Here is a 16,837-nt window from a genome sequence, read left to right on the forward strand (position 1 = left end):
AGTTTTTTTCGTCCTTTTTTTTCACATGACAATTAAGGATATGTTTTGCATGACTACACATGTATAACCTATATGGAATTGCTTGCCTTCTCAATGAGTGAGGTAGGGAGAGTGGAAGGGAGGGAATTTGGAACTCAAAATTTTAAAAGACAAATGTTATAAATTGTTTTCACATGTAACTTGGGGAAAATTAAATACTAAATAAAAAAATTTTTAAATAAATAAAAAATATTTTTATGTAATTGGGAAATATGTAACAAAATAAATTTTTTAAAAGAATAGCTAAGGAGTGGAGAAAAAGCTGTGACAGTAATATTCAAAGGAAAAAACATTTCCTTCAGTTTCCTCATCTATAAAATGAGAGGGTTACACTCTAAGGTCCCTTTCAGCTCTAAGTCTATGATCTCAAGATCCTATGTCTGGTTGGCAGCTAAGTACAGAGATATCTCAGGAGGACACAAACATTTCATGGTGCTTGAGTTGTCAGGAATCAAGAGAACCAGGAGCCAAGTTCTGAGCTATGGCCATAGGATTACTAAAGAGACAAACATAGGAGAGTCCCCTCAATTTGGACTCAGTGCCCACACTGACATCTGACTACCCTGCATATGGCTTCTCTGGGCAACTTCAGCTTTTTTCTCCATGTTTCTGTGACACTGGACCCAGAAGAGTAGCCACAGGGGCTTCCCATCTCTCAGACACAGCAATATTCACACCCACAGCAATTTTCTTTGTGGAAACATCCAACTTTACCTCTCTGTGACCTCACTCTCACAAAAACCCCATGAGACAAAGAAAAAGGGAACTGCCAGGACTCAAATGCCCCATTGTGTTTCAATCCCATTTTTAGACTGTGAGGCAATGATGTGGAGATGTTTTTACCCATCTCCTGCTAACTCTTGGAAAGAGGAAACTGATGACTAAGTAAGACAGAAGGGCCCAGCATACAGTGGTGCTGCAAGTCCATAAGAGTGGGGGAAACTCAGTACAGCAGCCAGAGACTCTGCCTGATATGTCATTCTTCACCTAGACCTAGATTCACCCCTCTATGAAACCCCATCCATTTGGAAAAGTTCCAGGGTAAGTAAATCAGGTAGGTTTGGGCAGACTTGCCCCTTTTTTCTCCTCTAGAGGGCAAAGAGAAAAGGACATTTTTATAGAGGGTTGAGTAGACTGTGGTCGCCAGTCACAGCAGACCTCGCTCATGGAAAGGACATTCAGGTGGATACTGGTGTGTGGGAGAGAGAGTGAAGTTCAGAGGGCAGGGGGTATGGATCTTAAGTGGGAGGATTAGAGGTAAAATTTGTATTGTCATGTCCAAAACAGACCATATTCCAGTTCTGAGGGGTCAGGAGGTACAAGATAAGATCACAAAGAAGGGTAAATGTTGTGTACTGAAATCACACAGATGATAAACTCAAAGGGGCTAAGGAAACTCAGACAAAGCAGGGGGCAATAATGGACATCTAGCAGTGATAGTGGATGCAGGACAGAAGACACAGAAATACAGAAGCCAGACCAGTCCCTAGATCAGAAATTAGAGTCTAGGTTTAGAGAGTCTTGGCAAGTGATGGGGGAGAATGAAAGGACAGAGTGTGGGGAAGGTGTGGCTACAAAGCTTGAGTTAAGTATAGAGGTTTTAACTAGAAATAAAGTCTAGAGGATGTTCAGGGATCCTGAGCCAGTACAGAGCATAGGACAAGGAAAAGGGACCTGAAATTGAGAGTCTAAAAGAAGGAATGATATGATTTGTGTTGATAGAGATCATCTAGACTGGGTTGCTCTAAGATTCAGGGGCTATATATAAGGGAAATGAAGTTGTACAGGACAGAACCCCTAGGGTGGGCTGGGAGAGATAGAAGATGAAATATGCGAAAAGAGAACAAGGACTAGGGAGGAACAACACAAGGATAGAGAGAAATGGCAAGATATGATCTGATTGGGAATACTGATCAGAATGGAGCATGGACAGAGATATTGAGAAATCAAGGGCATAAGAAAAAAGGAAATCAGGGTTTGGGAAGATGAGGACTATCAAGACACAAAAACTGAAAGGGTCATAGCCCACTTGCTGAGGAGAATGTGGCCATAAGAGTTAGCAGGAATAGAGACATATGAGTTGAAGGAACTAGGGATGGAAAAACTAAGATAGTCAGGGCATGGGAACTGAGGGGAGGCATGGAAACATACCATGAGGGTATCAGAGGCACAGCAACTAAGAACACAGGTCATTGCGAGACAGAAGGTAAAAAGTCTTATATAGAAAGGACCCTAGAGCAGAGGGAGCAAGTGGTCTTCAATCCAGCAGAGCTACCACCAGCTAAGAAGTAAAGGTGGTATAAGGGAAAAGGGAAGGACACAGAAAGTGTTGCAAGGCACCACAGGAGTTTAGGAAACAGGGTCCTCAGGAACTGAGACTGAAGAACATGGTGGTACTAAGTCAAGGAGATGGAATATGAACTAAAGGACCAGGTTTGAATGACCTGGTAGAGGCTTCCTTGGCCAGGATGAGCCCAGGGGACACAAATTTTAACAGGGCAAAGTTTAAGAGATGAAGTGAGCTCTAAGGTTAGCCATGAATGGGAAGAAGTCATAAGGTCTAGCAGGCAGGTCTGATGGATCATTGAACCTGGAAGTAGAAGACAGAGCAAGGCAGTGCTAAGAAAGCTATAGGAATAAATATATGGACCCAAAAGAAGTATAAGGGAGAGGGTAGAAGAAAGACAACAGGAGGAAGCAAACATCAAGAACAAGAAGTGACCTATAAGAAGCCATAGGAGTAGAGCTGGCTTGTACAATCAGCGCTGCAAAAACAAGACTTAAAGTAGCAAGAGGTACGGGGTCTGGAACAACAGAGCACTGGGGCACATATCTGTAAGAGTATTTAGGGGCTAAACTAGGAAAAAGCACAAGGCATGGATGATAGAGTTTAAAAGGTGAACAAACATAGGGAGAGGTGATGAGAGAAATAAAATATGAGCTGCCAGGAGGCTCAGGAACTGAATCCTACGTGATTCAGAGTCTGACAGTGGCAGAGTTAAGGGTCTGGTCTGAAAGGAGTAAGAACTGTCAGAGGGAATAAAGGGTAAGTGAAGAGATGAGAGGAGCTGACCCAAAGAAAACAATTGTTAGAAACTACAGAGGCCAAGAGAGGGTTATGGGCAGAAGAGATGAGGATGAAGGAGAGGGAAGGGGAGAAATAAAAGGTACTGGGAAAACAAGAGAAAAGAAAATGGGTAGTCACAAGTACAAGAATCAAGGAAGACAGGAATACAGGAGTTGGCTAGCCATAGGCACAGAAACTGAGAACACCTGACTACCAGGAAGTGAGGGGGCAGCTGAGGAGTCATGGAGAAAAGAACCTAAAATATGGGAGTTTAGTAGTATAAAACTGAACAAGGAATAGGAAAGAGACTAGATTCTGTGGAAAACTGATGAGGCAGTATTCAGAAACAAGGCCTGAAGATCATGGAAGTACTGAAGAACAAAAGCAGAGTGAAGGAGAGGTGGATGGAGAAGGAGACTTAGAGAATAAGCTAGGAAAGGGAAGCTTTGCTTTAGGTGATCAGAAAAAGAAAACACACGCTAGATAGAGCCAAGAGTTGGGTGGGATAGAGCTGATTTAAAAAGGAGCACAGTATTTAGGAAACAGAGGCTTGAGGGGACAGCTGGAGATAAAGAGGCACAGTATAAAGACATGAGAAAAGCTATAGGAAGGGAATGTGAACTCCAAAAGGGACCTAGGACAGAGCTCAAAGAAGATATAGAGGACAGGGAAGAATTCTGAACTGCTGACCCTCCAGCTAACAAGAGGAGCTGTAGATCCTCAGGTTGAGAGTGTACCCAAAGCTGAGGAAGAAAAAATATTGATTCTAAAAAGGGGTAGGATGCCCTAAGAAGAATGGCTATGACAAAGGAGCTAAAAGTTACATGGTGAAATGCCTAAGCAGCCAGAATGAGCAACAACCTGAACTTGTAAGGATAAATCTATCCAGGACAATTCTGGCCACTGTTCCCATACTAGGTTGCTCTAGGACATAAGGACCTAGGACCAAAGAACTAAGATTCAAAGGGGACAGACTTTAAGGCCTGGGCTGGTAGGATTGTGAGGAGTAGGGAGTATAGGACTAATCAGAGACACAGGATCTGACAGGGCAAGCCTCATATGGGAGCTACCATAGCAATCAGGCCCTTGGTTTAAATCAGATCTCTCCTTTCCTTCCACTATCATTGCTCCCAGCTTCTCAGAAGAGGAGGCCAGAGCTCATTGTGCCAAAGCACCATTGATATCAGCCTGTGAAATACAATGCCTATCACAGTCCTAAACATAGCCTCCCCCACTCCCCCCACCAGATTCCTTAATGTAGTTTAATGATATCACCTGCCTGAAACATCCAGGCTCCTGACTGGTCTTTATGATTTCAAGTTTCGTGTCCCTTTGATCAAGAGTTCACCTCTTTAAAAATGGGGCCTAAAGACTATGGGGCAAAATTCTTCAAGTTCCACACCTCATTAAGGACAGCACCAGCATGGAACGGAAGATGGGGGAAGGAAGTACAGATTTAAGCAAAGCAGTTCAGCAGGCATGCAGGCAGGTGCCATAAGGAGTAACAGTGCAGTTCATACAAGTGGGAGCCTGGAACTCAGAATGTAGGAAAGAGAGTTAACAGGATCAGAATGGCATAGTAGTAGGTGAACAGGTCTGAGAGGACAAGGCTGAGAGGAACAGAGTTGAGGGGAGGGGAGCAGAGACCTGAGAGGGCCCACACAACCTAAACACATGAATTGGCATGAACTGGCAGATTACAGAGTGCAGAAAATGAGGGGAAAAGATTAATAATAATGACTAATATTTATATCATGTTTTAAAGTTTGAAAGCATTTGACCTATATTATTATACTGGAAGCACAGCATATTCAGGATAATGGGTACGATGGATATTCTTATCCCATTTTCTTAAAAATGAGAAAAGTATAATTATGGTTACACAGCTTATCAGAGATGGGATTTCAGTCTAGGTTTTTCTGATTCCAATTCCAACTGTTCAATTTGCCACAGTGCTTCAAGACAAGGTTAAAAGGTCAGGGACCAAAGCTGAGGAGAAAATAAGACTAAGATGATAAAGGGAAGAGTTGAATGATCAGAGGGCAAAGAGAACAGGACAGAGGAGCAGAACTGAGGGGGTAAGGAGATTACAATCTGAAAAGAAGATGAGATAAGATGACAGGGAAATGAAGTGAAAAAGAACAAGGATAAGGATGAGAGGAATCTAGAGATGATAAGAATGAAGCACAAGGCTTCACAATCACAAGCACAAATGAGAAAGCACAAGGCTGACAGTAGAATGCAGAGGCAGAGTACTTGGAACTAACAGGAAAGGCCTGATTAATATCCTCCATTCCTGTGCCCTATACCAGGAAAAACATGAGAAAACTCTGGTCTAAAGCTGCCATGCCTCAGGTGTGGGAGACAACTTTCCCCTGCTGAGATATGTTTCAAGTTCAGAACAAACACCAGCTCTTGAGCCAGAACTAATAGAGCACAGACTCAAAATCTGCAAAAGCCTGTTTTAACTTTGTTTTAACTTTTTAACTGTGTTTTACCTGTGAGGAGGTAGGGATTCAAATCCAGGTATTACAATTCCTGTGCTCTGTTCATAAAACCACTGCTGCCTCCCACTGTGGAGGCTGAGAAAACTCCCAAAGGAAGGAGAGGGGCAATTTTTCCTCCCTGATTTGCCCACTAGAACATACCACCACTGAAGACCCTAACAGACAAATGGCACAATTGTAAGATATGGCCATATTGACCATCTCCTCTTCTCAGAGGATTTGAAGAGAGAAGGCTAGAGACTGATTAGTAGCTAAAGACTTTTCTTCTTCTCCAAGATTTGAAGGAACCTAATGATTATGTCCCAGGTCATGTAACTCCTGGTACTCAATGAGACAGGAATAACTGAAGGAAAGAAAGGAATTAAGGATGGAATAATGGGAAAAAATGAAGGAAGGAAAAGTCCCATGCAGGCAGAGTCTGCCTCTATGCCCCTTTGATCTAAGATGACAGTTAAGTGAGTTCATACTGATGTTCCTATTACAGAGTCTGTCTCTGTCTTCTTTTATAGCCAGCCGCACAGCTCCATCTGTCTTTCCCCTGGCACCCAATTGTGGAGAGGAAACCTCCTCCCAAGTAGCTCTAGGCTGCCTGGTGTCAGGCTACTTTCCTGAGCCTGTGACAGTGACATGGAATTCAGGGGCCATCTCCAGTGGAATCCACACCTATCCCTCTGTCCTCCAGTCCTCAGGACTCTACACCTTAAGCAGTCAGTTGACAGTTCCTGCAGATACTTGTTCCAGCAAGTCATACACCTGCAATGTGGAACACAAAGCCACATCCACCAAAATTGACAAGAAAGTTGGTAAGAATTAAGGGGAAGGAATACAGACCAGAGAGTGGGCATTTATAATTTTAGAGATCTGTTGGGATGGGAGAGGATAAAGATGAGGCAGCAAAAGTTAAATGTGGTTTAAAAAAAAGCCTTCAGACTGAGAGAAAGATTGATCCGGGAGAGGTGAAGAAGCTATCAATATAGAAACTTGGACAACTATTAAGTAAGGAGAACCTATGAAATTCTTTCCTCCTGTCCTAGGGGAAGGACAAAATTAATCATTGTGGATTTGTTGATTAGTATTGGGGAACACACAAGATGGGGGATCATAATAGCACTGGGAGCTACAATTAGAGCTCAAAGTTGCTACTTACTAACCATATGACTTTGAGCAAGTCATCTCTCTGGGTGCACTGGAAATACTACCTCGAGACTTGAGTATAAAACTAGTACAAGAAACATATACAACCTAATGTCTACTCTTCTCTTTTTTAGAATGCAGCCCGCCAGACAAGTGCTCAGACTGCCAATGCCCAGGTATGGGGGTGGGGGCATAGTGTACAGACTGCCTCCATGGACCTGCTTAGCACTGAGCAGGAAAATAATCAGGGTTCCCAGGGAAGTAGTGGGGAAGAGCTGGAATCTCAGGGCAAGCAGGTTTTTGGGAATAAGAACATGTGCTCAGTTAAAACTCTTCTATGATATTGGGGGATTAGAATGAAACTGAGGCATCTTGGGAGAAAAGCCTGTAGAACCCTTAGGAAAGATGTTGGAGTTTTCCAATAAATAGGCATAACTGCAGAGTGGCTATGACCCCTACAGGTCAAGGGTGAACACTTAAAGTCTAGTATGAGAGGATCACTGTATCTAAAAAAGACCTGGAGTTAATGAACTTAATATGAATGCACATTATGATATGGCACTTACCAAACTAGTGCAATCTCAGTTTACATTGAAAGGTAGTCCAGGACATGGAAAGTATTAGTCTCACTGTGTTCTACCTGGGCAAATCACCTTTGAAGTATTGAACACAGATATACTTTTTGTTACCACATTTTACAAAAGAATGACAAGGAGGAGAGTTATCACAATGGAAAAGGACCTCTGTTATGTCATATTAGAATGGGATAAAATAGCAGAGGTTACTACTCTAGGAGTAGAAATGTTTATTGGATAAGGGAAGAGGGGAGAAAGGGGAGTGGCATGATATATATCTTCAACTATTTGAAGGACTGTCAAGTAGAGAAAGAATTAGACTTATTCTGCTTGGTACCAGAAGGCAAAGTTGAGGAGCTATGGTTAAAAATTATAAAGAGTTTAATTTAGTCTGGTTGTGAGGAGAAACTTCCTAATAGAACAATCCAAAAGTAGAATGGATACTTCAGGAGAAATTGGGCTCCCCCTAACGGAAAGTTTTCAAGTAAAGGCTAGATGATCTTTCATTAGTTGTAGTGCAAGGAGAATTCTTGTTCAGGAGCCTATGGGACTCTGAGGTTCCTTCTAAGTCAGATTCTGTAGTTCTATGAGAATAATATGAGCATGTACGTAGAGTTTGGGGACAAATAAGGAAAGTTTGAATGATGGACTAAGGGTCCCCAAAAGAGCCTTGGGGCCCTGCAGAGTTGTTGACTAACTAACATCTGTCTTCTTTCAGCATGTGAGGTTGCTGGACCATCAGTATTCCTCTTTCCGCCAAACCCTAAGGATACCCTCACACTCTCAAGAAGCCCTAAAATCACTTGTATGGTGGTTGATGTGAATGATGCATCAGATGTTCATTTTACCTGGTCCAAAGGTAATACGGAAATAGACGGTCCGAAGCCAACACAGAAAAAACTAAACAATGGCACCTTTCAGGTGGTCAGCACTCTCTCTGTAGCCCACCAGGAATGGCTGAATGGCATGGAGTATACCTGCAAAGTTGAAAACAAAGAATTACCATTTCCTGTGGAAAAGACCATCTCCCATACTAAGGGTAAGAAGATTGGATGTCTTGGAGCCACAAATGGGTTCAAGCTTCTCCTCAGACCTAAAGACTTCCTCTAAGAGGTCAGGGACTCTATTATTTCAAAGAAGGTGCAACTTATCTAACTTCAGGTCGTGGTAGAAAGAGACCTACTAGATTTATGATCTTGAGCACAAAATTCTGAGAGATACAAATGAGTCTCTCAGTTTTATAAGTACGGGCAATGAACTTCAGGAAGATAAGTTTCTTAGCTTCACAAATGCTCAGATCCACATGTCCTCACTTCCAGATTGGGCTTTCATCCCTAGAAATTGCATCCTTTTACAGGCTCTGCACACAGAAGAATTTATTCAGTGGTGTACTGAGAACCAAGAAAGAATGAGATAGACAAAACACAAATTGAAATTAAAGAAAAACTTTCAAGGAGGGAGTGTGTGGTAACGTTGAAAGGTAGGGAGGAGGGGAGTTTCATGAAAAGCTACTCAGTCAAGGAATGCTTACTCTTTTTTTTTCAATATTTCTCCATTATTTGAAACACCCTAAGTCTCTCTTTATAAGCCTGAGACGACATCTGGTTTCAGAGGTGAATAATGCTTGATGAGGACACAGTAAGGTCAGGATTCCTTTGTGGGAGTGTTTGCCCCTATGACGAGAAGAGATTGTATCTTCAGTAGGTAAGGAGGTTAAGGAAGTATTAAGAAAAGTCAACACTCATGATTCCAAAGTAAAGGGAATTGAAATTAGAGGAAGAGTCTAGGCAAAACATGGTATAACCAGCAGGGAGCTCAATAAATTGCAAAAATAGGAAGAGACTTGTGTCTTGGGAAGGGAGAAAAGAGTTATGTGATGACATCTTACTCCCTTTAGCTTCCAGAGTTTGTTCACCTAAAATACTGTAGCAGAGAGACCTGGCCTCCCCAGGACAATGCTCACATTTTTTCCTCTTCCCAAAGGTGGCAGAAAGAAGCCTGACATGTATGTCTTTGCCCCACATCCTGATGAGTTGAAGCATAAAGATACTGTTAGTATTACCTGCCTTGTAAACAATTTCTTCCCTCGAGAAATTGTTGTTGAGTGGCAAATCAACAACTATCCAGAGTCTGAAGATAACTATTCCACCACCGAAACAATAAGGGAAAAGGACAGCTACTTTCTCTATAGCAAGCTCAATGTGAAGAAAACAGAATGGCAAGAGAATAACCAGTATACCTGCAAAGTGCTGCATGAGGCCTTTCCGAACCAAAATTCCCAGAGGACAATCTCTGCATCCCCGGGTAAATGAAAGAGCAAAGAGAATCACCCATGCACACGCACATACACACACACACACACACACACACACACACACACACACATACACTTCCCATCCCCTCCTTCACAAATAGCCACTTTGGAGGACCTCCCTGTCCACTTCTTTCCTTATCCCAATTCTCCACCATGGGGTCTTCCCTCCTTCACATTTTCCAGGGTCTGTTGATGGAAGGCCCACATGTAAATTGTAAATGTAAACGTCCCATTATCCACAAGAAAAGCAATAAAACATCCAGCACCATATCTGCAATCCCTCTGACTGGACTGGTTCTTTCTGGAACTGACCCCTGGGAAGGTATTAAGAAAGGGGAAGCATTGTCCAACCCTATAGCTGGTATCAATGTTAGTAGTCATGGCAATCAAAGAACACAGTTCAGAAACCTCTTTCTCATTGAGAGAGAGAGAGAGAGAGAGAGAGAGAGAGAGAGAGAGAGAGGGAGAGGGAAAGGGAGAGGGAGAGGGAGAGGGAGGGAGGGAGGAGGGGAAGAGTTGACCTCATATCTCAGCCCACTAAACCTCAGTAAGAGCTCTTTGGCTGGAAAAAGGACCTGCATAGAGTCTGCTCCAACCAGGGGCTCATGTTACAAAGAAAAGAAGGCTACAAACAAAGAGTTAATAGCAATTTAACATGCTAGGGCTAAGTAAAACAAGCATCCATGAGGATTTGATTAGGGAGCCTTCTATGTGTCAAAGCTTAAAGGTATAAGATGTCACCCTAAACCAAAGGGACATACAGACAGTGAGTCATTCCCCGGTCCTCACAATTTCCACTCTATTTACTTCACCCTACCTGTGGGAACTGTGCCCAGGGATTTACAAAGTCTTACAGGGATGTGCTATAGAATGACTAGACGAGCTTCCCAAAGTATGATCTCACAAATTTATTGTACATGGTCATGACTTAAGATAATGTGTCTTTGTGAAGCCAGTGAGCTTATAAGTATGACTATGAATTTGTCTTAAGTGTGTGTGTGTGTGTGTGTGTGTGTGTGTGTGTGTGTGTGCAGTGTGTGTAAATACATGTTTGGCAGATAAAATTTAGTTATTTGAATGAATGTTTTTAAGTTTTGGCTATATAGACTGAGACTTATTGTGTGAGTGTATGAATATGCTTTTTCATCAACTGGTATGTGAATTTATGTCATCTTTTATATTTGTGTAAAATGTCTCCTCTATGTGTGACAAGTAACTCATCTCCTCTCACCAGAGAGGCTATGGCCCCAATATTCTTTTTCCTTTCAGTGAAATAATTCACTCCTCTATCCACACCCAGACATTCCACACACAAATAAAATATAGTTGTAAGAAAATGTACTAATTACAATATACTAACCTACATATCACATTTACTAGTTATACTCAACTTTCACCACCGTGCTGACTTTGTTACTTCTACGCATTTACGGAGACTGTAAGATAATTGATCCCACCATGAAGCCTGGGCTTTCAGACTTCGAGGTTTCAAACTGACCATCTCATTAATATTGATCTGCACCCAATTCACCACATCAAATACACACAAATACACACACTCGTTCACTCACTCATTCACACAGGCAGATGAGCATATGTATACACATTAACAAAAATTAATACCCTTATGCACCCTAAAACAGAATAAAATAATCATGGACAACAGTTGATTAAAAGAGTAACAAGCTCACTTGAAAACACACCAGTTTGTATGCAATATTACATATTTTCACTCAGACAAATCCGCAAAAGTTAAAAAAACATACAAAGTTAAAAAAAATCGCCAAAAGTTAAAAAACCATACACAGTTGCTCAAGATACAACACAGAATATGTGAATGTATTCTCACTAAAAAACAAATCTTATAAATCAACAGTCTCATATGAACACAAAATAGAAACACACCTACTTTCAAAATAATACTTATATACTCAAAATCATACTCACATTCATGTTTAAACCAACACACAGACAATTTTAAAAGGTTCTCATAAAAATATAATCAAACATACAGGCATCCAAACTCACATATTCATTCATTCTCATCTTTCACTTAAACTGGCAATTATACTTACTCTGACAGACACAAAGAGACTTGTGTTCATAGGAAGAGACTCACACATATTCACATTTATCCACAATCAGACTTGAATACTCATTCACACACATAGACTCACTCTCAAAATCAGATGTTTACCGTACAGGTCAATTCAGTTCTACAGTCATTTATTAAGCACATACCATATGCAAAATACACATACACATATTCACATACTTTTGGGCCCTCAAAATAGTATCTCCTATCCTTCCTGATGCTCCACACAAGACTATATTTCCAGAGTCATATCAAGTTTTTCCCAGTGACCTTATAAAAGTGTAGTGTCTCACCTAAGTACATTCTGGAACTGTAGTCCTATCACTTAGAAGCAGCTGTTCTGGAATAGACTCGTATTCAGATTGACATTCCAAGCCATCAATCAAACCCCAGTCTTACCCCCCCCCCAAAAGAACAAGTAGAGGACAGGAAAAATTAGGAATGACTAGACAAAAGTCTAGGGAAGATCTTTGATATTGACCCTTGGGAGAACTCAGCTAGAATGAGAAAAAAATTGGAAAAGAAGCAAAAAAGGAAGAAAATACCCCAATTCAATCACAGAGAGGAGAGATTACATGTTCCCTAGATATGCCTTCAATAGTCCAGGGAGAATAAGAAGAGAAAACCCATCTCTATTTCTTTCAAAAAACAGGATTATTCCTAATAGAATTGCCACATGTTTGAATGAACTTGGTGTCACCTCCTCAGACCTGTAAGCAAGAGATCAGTGGGGAACCAAGAGATGAAAACAGAATCCAAAAAAAACCAATTGCTTAAGGGGTAACTTCTCCTCAAACAGCTCTATCTCCATTTCCAATCCACCTTTAACAATTCTAATCCTCACTAACATGTACTTCATTTTCTTCTCATGCATATATATCTTTGCCATTCTAATACGTAACTTCTGTCTCATCTGCATCCCCATTACTTTCCAAACTCTTCTCAATCCCCTCTCTTAGACAATGGAAGGAGCGAAAGTCATGGGAGAGCCAAATGTCATGTCTCAGTGGTTCCCCTGCCCTTACTCCTCCACAGAGAGAGAAAAATCACCGACTTATCTCCTCCCCTTTACCTCTCCACAGAATTGATACCAGATGAGAACTGTGCTGAGACCAGGGATGGAGAGCTGGATGGACTGTGGACCACAATATCTATCTTCATCACTCTTTTCCTCCTCAGTGTGTGCTACAGTGCTACTGTCACCCTGTTCAAGGTCAGAGAGTCCTATGTATGATTTCTCCCTTGACTTATTCTTACTTTGCCAATGTGCCCTCCTGCTGTCCCATCAAATCCTTCCCACAGGGATTGAGAAACCACTAGAGTTTTGGGTTGTCAACGCAGAGAGCATAAACCAGGTTCCATTGATCAACGATATCCTGATCCCATACTGAGGATTTCACTAAACCCTTAGAAACAAAGATCCCCCTGTTATCTTTTGTCAATCGCTCACACTTATCCTCTCTACTGCCCTGAGTCTTATGGAAGGAGCATGACTGATAAAGGGGAAAGAAAGTGGCTAGGCAGTCCTATCCTAAAACCTTGACTTTCCTTCCATCTTTTTTATGTAATTCTGCAGGTGAAGTGGATCTTCTCCTCTGTGATGGAGTTAAAGCAGCCAATGATCCCTGATTATAGAAACATGATGGGGCAAAGGGCCTAAGAGAGGGTCTCCTACTCCTCCTTGGAACTTACTCCTGGAGATAGACCTTAAATGGAGTGAATGCCCTCATCATCATTTCCTCAAAACAGCAGAAATGTCTCCACATCACAATCAAATTCCTGAACCTGTGTTCACCAGAGGTTTCCCTTAGTATGAGACAAAGACTCTCTGCCTCTTCTATGCCCCAAGTCCAGTTTAGGAAAATGAACTTCCATCTAACAAAGGTCTCATTTGCTACCTATTGCCTTTCTCTCATGATGCCATCAGAAAGAATATGTTCTGCAGAATAGAGATGCAAAGGAAAAGGGAACAGAAGCAACATGGCCTACAGCATCATATCTCTACAAGACATTATGGGTAGATGTACTCATATTCGTTCCTAACAGTGTTTCTCCTTTGATACTTCTTTTATGTAATATCTGTGATTCGCATTTGTCTAGGCCTGTGTACACACCTTTCCACTGCTGTGGCTCAGTAAGAGCTAGACTGTAGTGACATCTTCCTTTCTTTAGTGTTACTGGAAATGATGACTTCTGTGCTTTTATTGCTTCATAATTAGTTGTAAGAGAGTAATATTGTAAAACTTATCCTCCTTGCTAATGTATAAATTATGTCTGCATGACAGGAGAGCTGGGGGAGTATTCAGAAGTTGAAGGTTGGCCACAATATGTGTGAGATATATTCCCAGTACTGAAAAAGGGCCCCAAACTATCACTCCCCAGAATCTGATAGGAGATGGACAAGTGGGTGTTAGGAAGTAAAGAAAGTTAGACAAAGGGATTGGGACAAATTAGGCCCTCCCCAGAGATACTTTAGTTGACTTATAAGTCAAAGCCAAAGATAGCTCAAAGAGAAACCACCCCTTATTGGATAAGCAAAAATCTCAGGATAAAAATGCAATTGTCTATTATTTCTCAGTTCTAAACTCTTTAGGTTGTATCACTTTTAATTAATATTATTTTTAATTTGACCTTAATTTGAGACTAAAGAAGTAATTTTCTGTAACAAAAACATGAAATTAGCATGTAGTAATTAATTAATGTTGAATGAATGAATGAATCTGAGTATACCAGGATACAGGAAAAGGCTGGTGGCAGCAAGAAATAATTCTTAGAAATAATAAAAAATTTTAATCCTTGTCAGTGAAAGTTATATATTCAGAAATCAAGTAGAATTATGGTTAAGACAAGCCAAAACCTTCCACAGAATCAGAAGGTTTCCTGATTAGATGAGCATGAATTTGGATTTGTAGAATGGACCAGTGAGTTCAATCCAAAGCCACAAATGTATGACCAGTTCACCTTTGCTATTATGTACAATACTTTTGAATTTGCCACATTCAGTTCTCAGCAAGAAACTGAACACACCAAGAATTGGAGAAGAGATGGGAAATAAAGCATCAGTCTAGATCCCTCCTCTGGTCCTCAGCAACTTCAAGCTACCTCAGTGCAACCATGAAAGTGTCAAAGGGATACTTCAGCCATTGGGCAATAGAATTGTGGCACCTACAACAATACAAAACAAGATTAGAACCTTTAGTGAGGGGTTGGCATTCAAATCCAATGCCCTCTACTTAGGGTACAAATGGCTTGGATTCACTTACTCCAGGGCTCTTTATCTATCTGAAAACATCAGTCTTTCACTGGCAGTCAAAGATAACATGTAATCTTGTTATTGTTCAGTCATGTCAGTCATGTCCAACTCTTCGTGATTTTGTTTAGGGTTTTCTTGATAGAGATACTGGAGTGGCTTGTCAATTCCTCCTCCAGATCACTTTATAGATGAAAAAACTGAAGAAAACTGAAGCAGACCAAGTTAAGTCATTAGCCTACAATCACACTGCTAGGAGCTATCTGAGGCTGCTTTTGAACTCGAGTCTTCCTGACTTTAGGCCTGCTGCTCTATCCTTTGCACTACCTAGCTACCAATGTATATGCTACAAAGGAACATTTAAGTTGCACACTCAGTCCCCATGCTTCAACAGCATGATGCTGACCTGTGTATTAGAAAAGTTTAAGTGGACAGAACACTGCAGAGATCCCATGAGATTGACTTCTTCCTCCTCCTCCTCCTCATAATTACACCACTGAAAAAATCCCTTATGTAAAGGTTTCCTAGTCAACTAATCAAGAAATATTTAGTAAGTACATGTTACATGCCAGGCAGTGTGGAAGGAAAGAAGGAAGGAAGGAAGGAAGGAAGAAAGGAAGGAAGGAAGGAAAAGACAGACAGACATGGGTAACAGTGTCAGAGAGAGACGAAGGTATAAGCTAGGGATAATATGAAAGTAAAATTGACAACACATTGTCAATGTAAAGTAAAATAGTAACTACGTCAGATATGGAGGGTTAAAAGTCAAGGATGTGAGATTGTGAGCCTGGGTGACTGGGACAATGTTCTTTGTGACTTTACAACAATCCCACAAGTCTCTCAGAGTCTTTCCTGCCTTCTGGGAGTAGTTGGAGTGATGGATTACTTGGATGATCTAAGTATGTGTTGGTACAGATTAATGAATATTTTATGTTTTAGGTTTTTCTTTTCTGGTACAGGAAATAGCCATCCTATACCTTATATATGCTACTTTGTGCATTGAGTAACATTTCTAAAATGGATCCAGTTGATGTTTTGGGGGGAAACTCTAAATATGAGCCTTACTTAAGTTCTATTTTAAGAGATTTTTTTTTTAATGAGGAAATACCAAAAATAAATAATTGTGCTCCTCTTGTGAATAAGAATTAATAACAGAAGGCCCATGAGTCTTTTCATTTCTGACTATGCTGAATTCCTTTGGACTGCTCCATCATGCCCTCAGGTACCTCAATAATGGGAACCTCATAGTCCTGCAAAATCACATCAGCCTTTGTACGGAGCCCTCATTAATACTCTCTTTCCTGCTTCTCGTCTCCTTGGAAGGTAAAGAGCTGCTCCCAAAGCCTCGATTTAAAGGCCCAGGCCAGTCATTGCTTCATTTCCCACCCAACTGAAATCCTTTGGATTCCATTGTGTCCTCTAGTTGAGTACTTTATCACACTCCTTTTTTAAGTTTCCTTTTGTGTATTGTCTTCTCCATTAGACTGTGAGTTTCTTGAGGGAAGAGACTATCTTTCTTTTTCATATTTGTATCTCCAGTGCTTAGCACTGGATTTAGCCATACTGGATTGACAAGATCAAGAGAAAAATCTGAATTCCCTCTCTTTGGAGTCAAGCTCCTTCAAGCACTGAATCTGGTCTGCATGAGTTCACTTAAAGGGATTCATGGGGGAGAAGGGTGTTCTCTGAGACATAGGTGAAAAATATAAATAGATTTTTTATGTTACATTTATGTCCACATAACACAATAAGAAATTGACAAGGACTTAAAGCATGTATTAAGATATTATATATTCAGATATAAATAATTAATGGGTAGAATAAATAAAAAGTGAAGATTTGACAAGAGAGTAAAA

At 40.9% G+C, this 16,837-nt stretch overlaps 1 protein-coding gene, 1 long non-coding RNA gene and 2 gene segments (V, D, J or C); all 4 read left to right on the plus strand.

The window, feature by feature from the left end:
* LOC140517968 (immunoglobulin alpha-2 heavy chain-like) overlaps positions 1 to 16,837 on the plus strand; it is a gene marked incomplete at its 5' end in the record, with an annotated part of 937,512 nt that overhangs the window by 832,395 nt on the left and 88,280 nt on the right. The window lies entirely within an intron of this gene.
* Positions 1 to 16,837, plus strand: part of LOC140529449 (immunoglobulin heavy constant epsilon-like) — a 321,603-nt gene that overhangs the window by 274,579 nt on the left and 30,187 nt on the right.
* Positions 980 to 9,913, plus strand: LOC140517967 (Ig gamma-2 chain C region-like). The segment is given in 5 exon segments: positions 980 to 1,080; positions 6,123 to 6,416; positions 6,882 to 6,923; positions 8,041 to 8,361; positions 9,306 to 9,913. Coding segments are annotated over 2 exon segments (561 nt in total).
* Positions 12,022 to 16,126, plus strand: LOC140517970 (uncharacterized). The gene is made up of 2 exons (XR_011971798.1): positions 12,022 to 12,944; positions 13,308 to 16,126. It is a non-coding gene; the product is annotated as an uncharacterized lncRNA (long non-coding RNA).

Source organism: Notamacropus eugenii, chromosome 1 (assembly GCF_028372415.1).
Source record: "Notamacropus eugenii isolate mMacEug1 chromosome 1, mMacEug1.pri_v2, whole genome shotgun sequence".
Classification (NCBI taxonomy): domain Eukaryota; kingdom Metazoa; phylum Chordata; class Mammalia; order Diprotodontia; family Macropodidae; genus Notamacropus; species Notamacropus eugenii.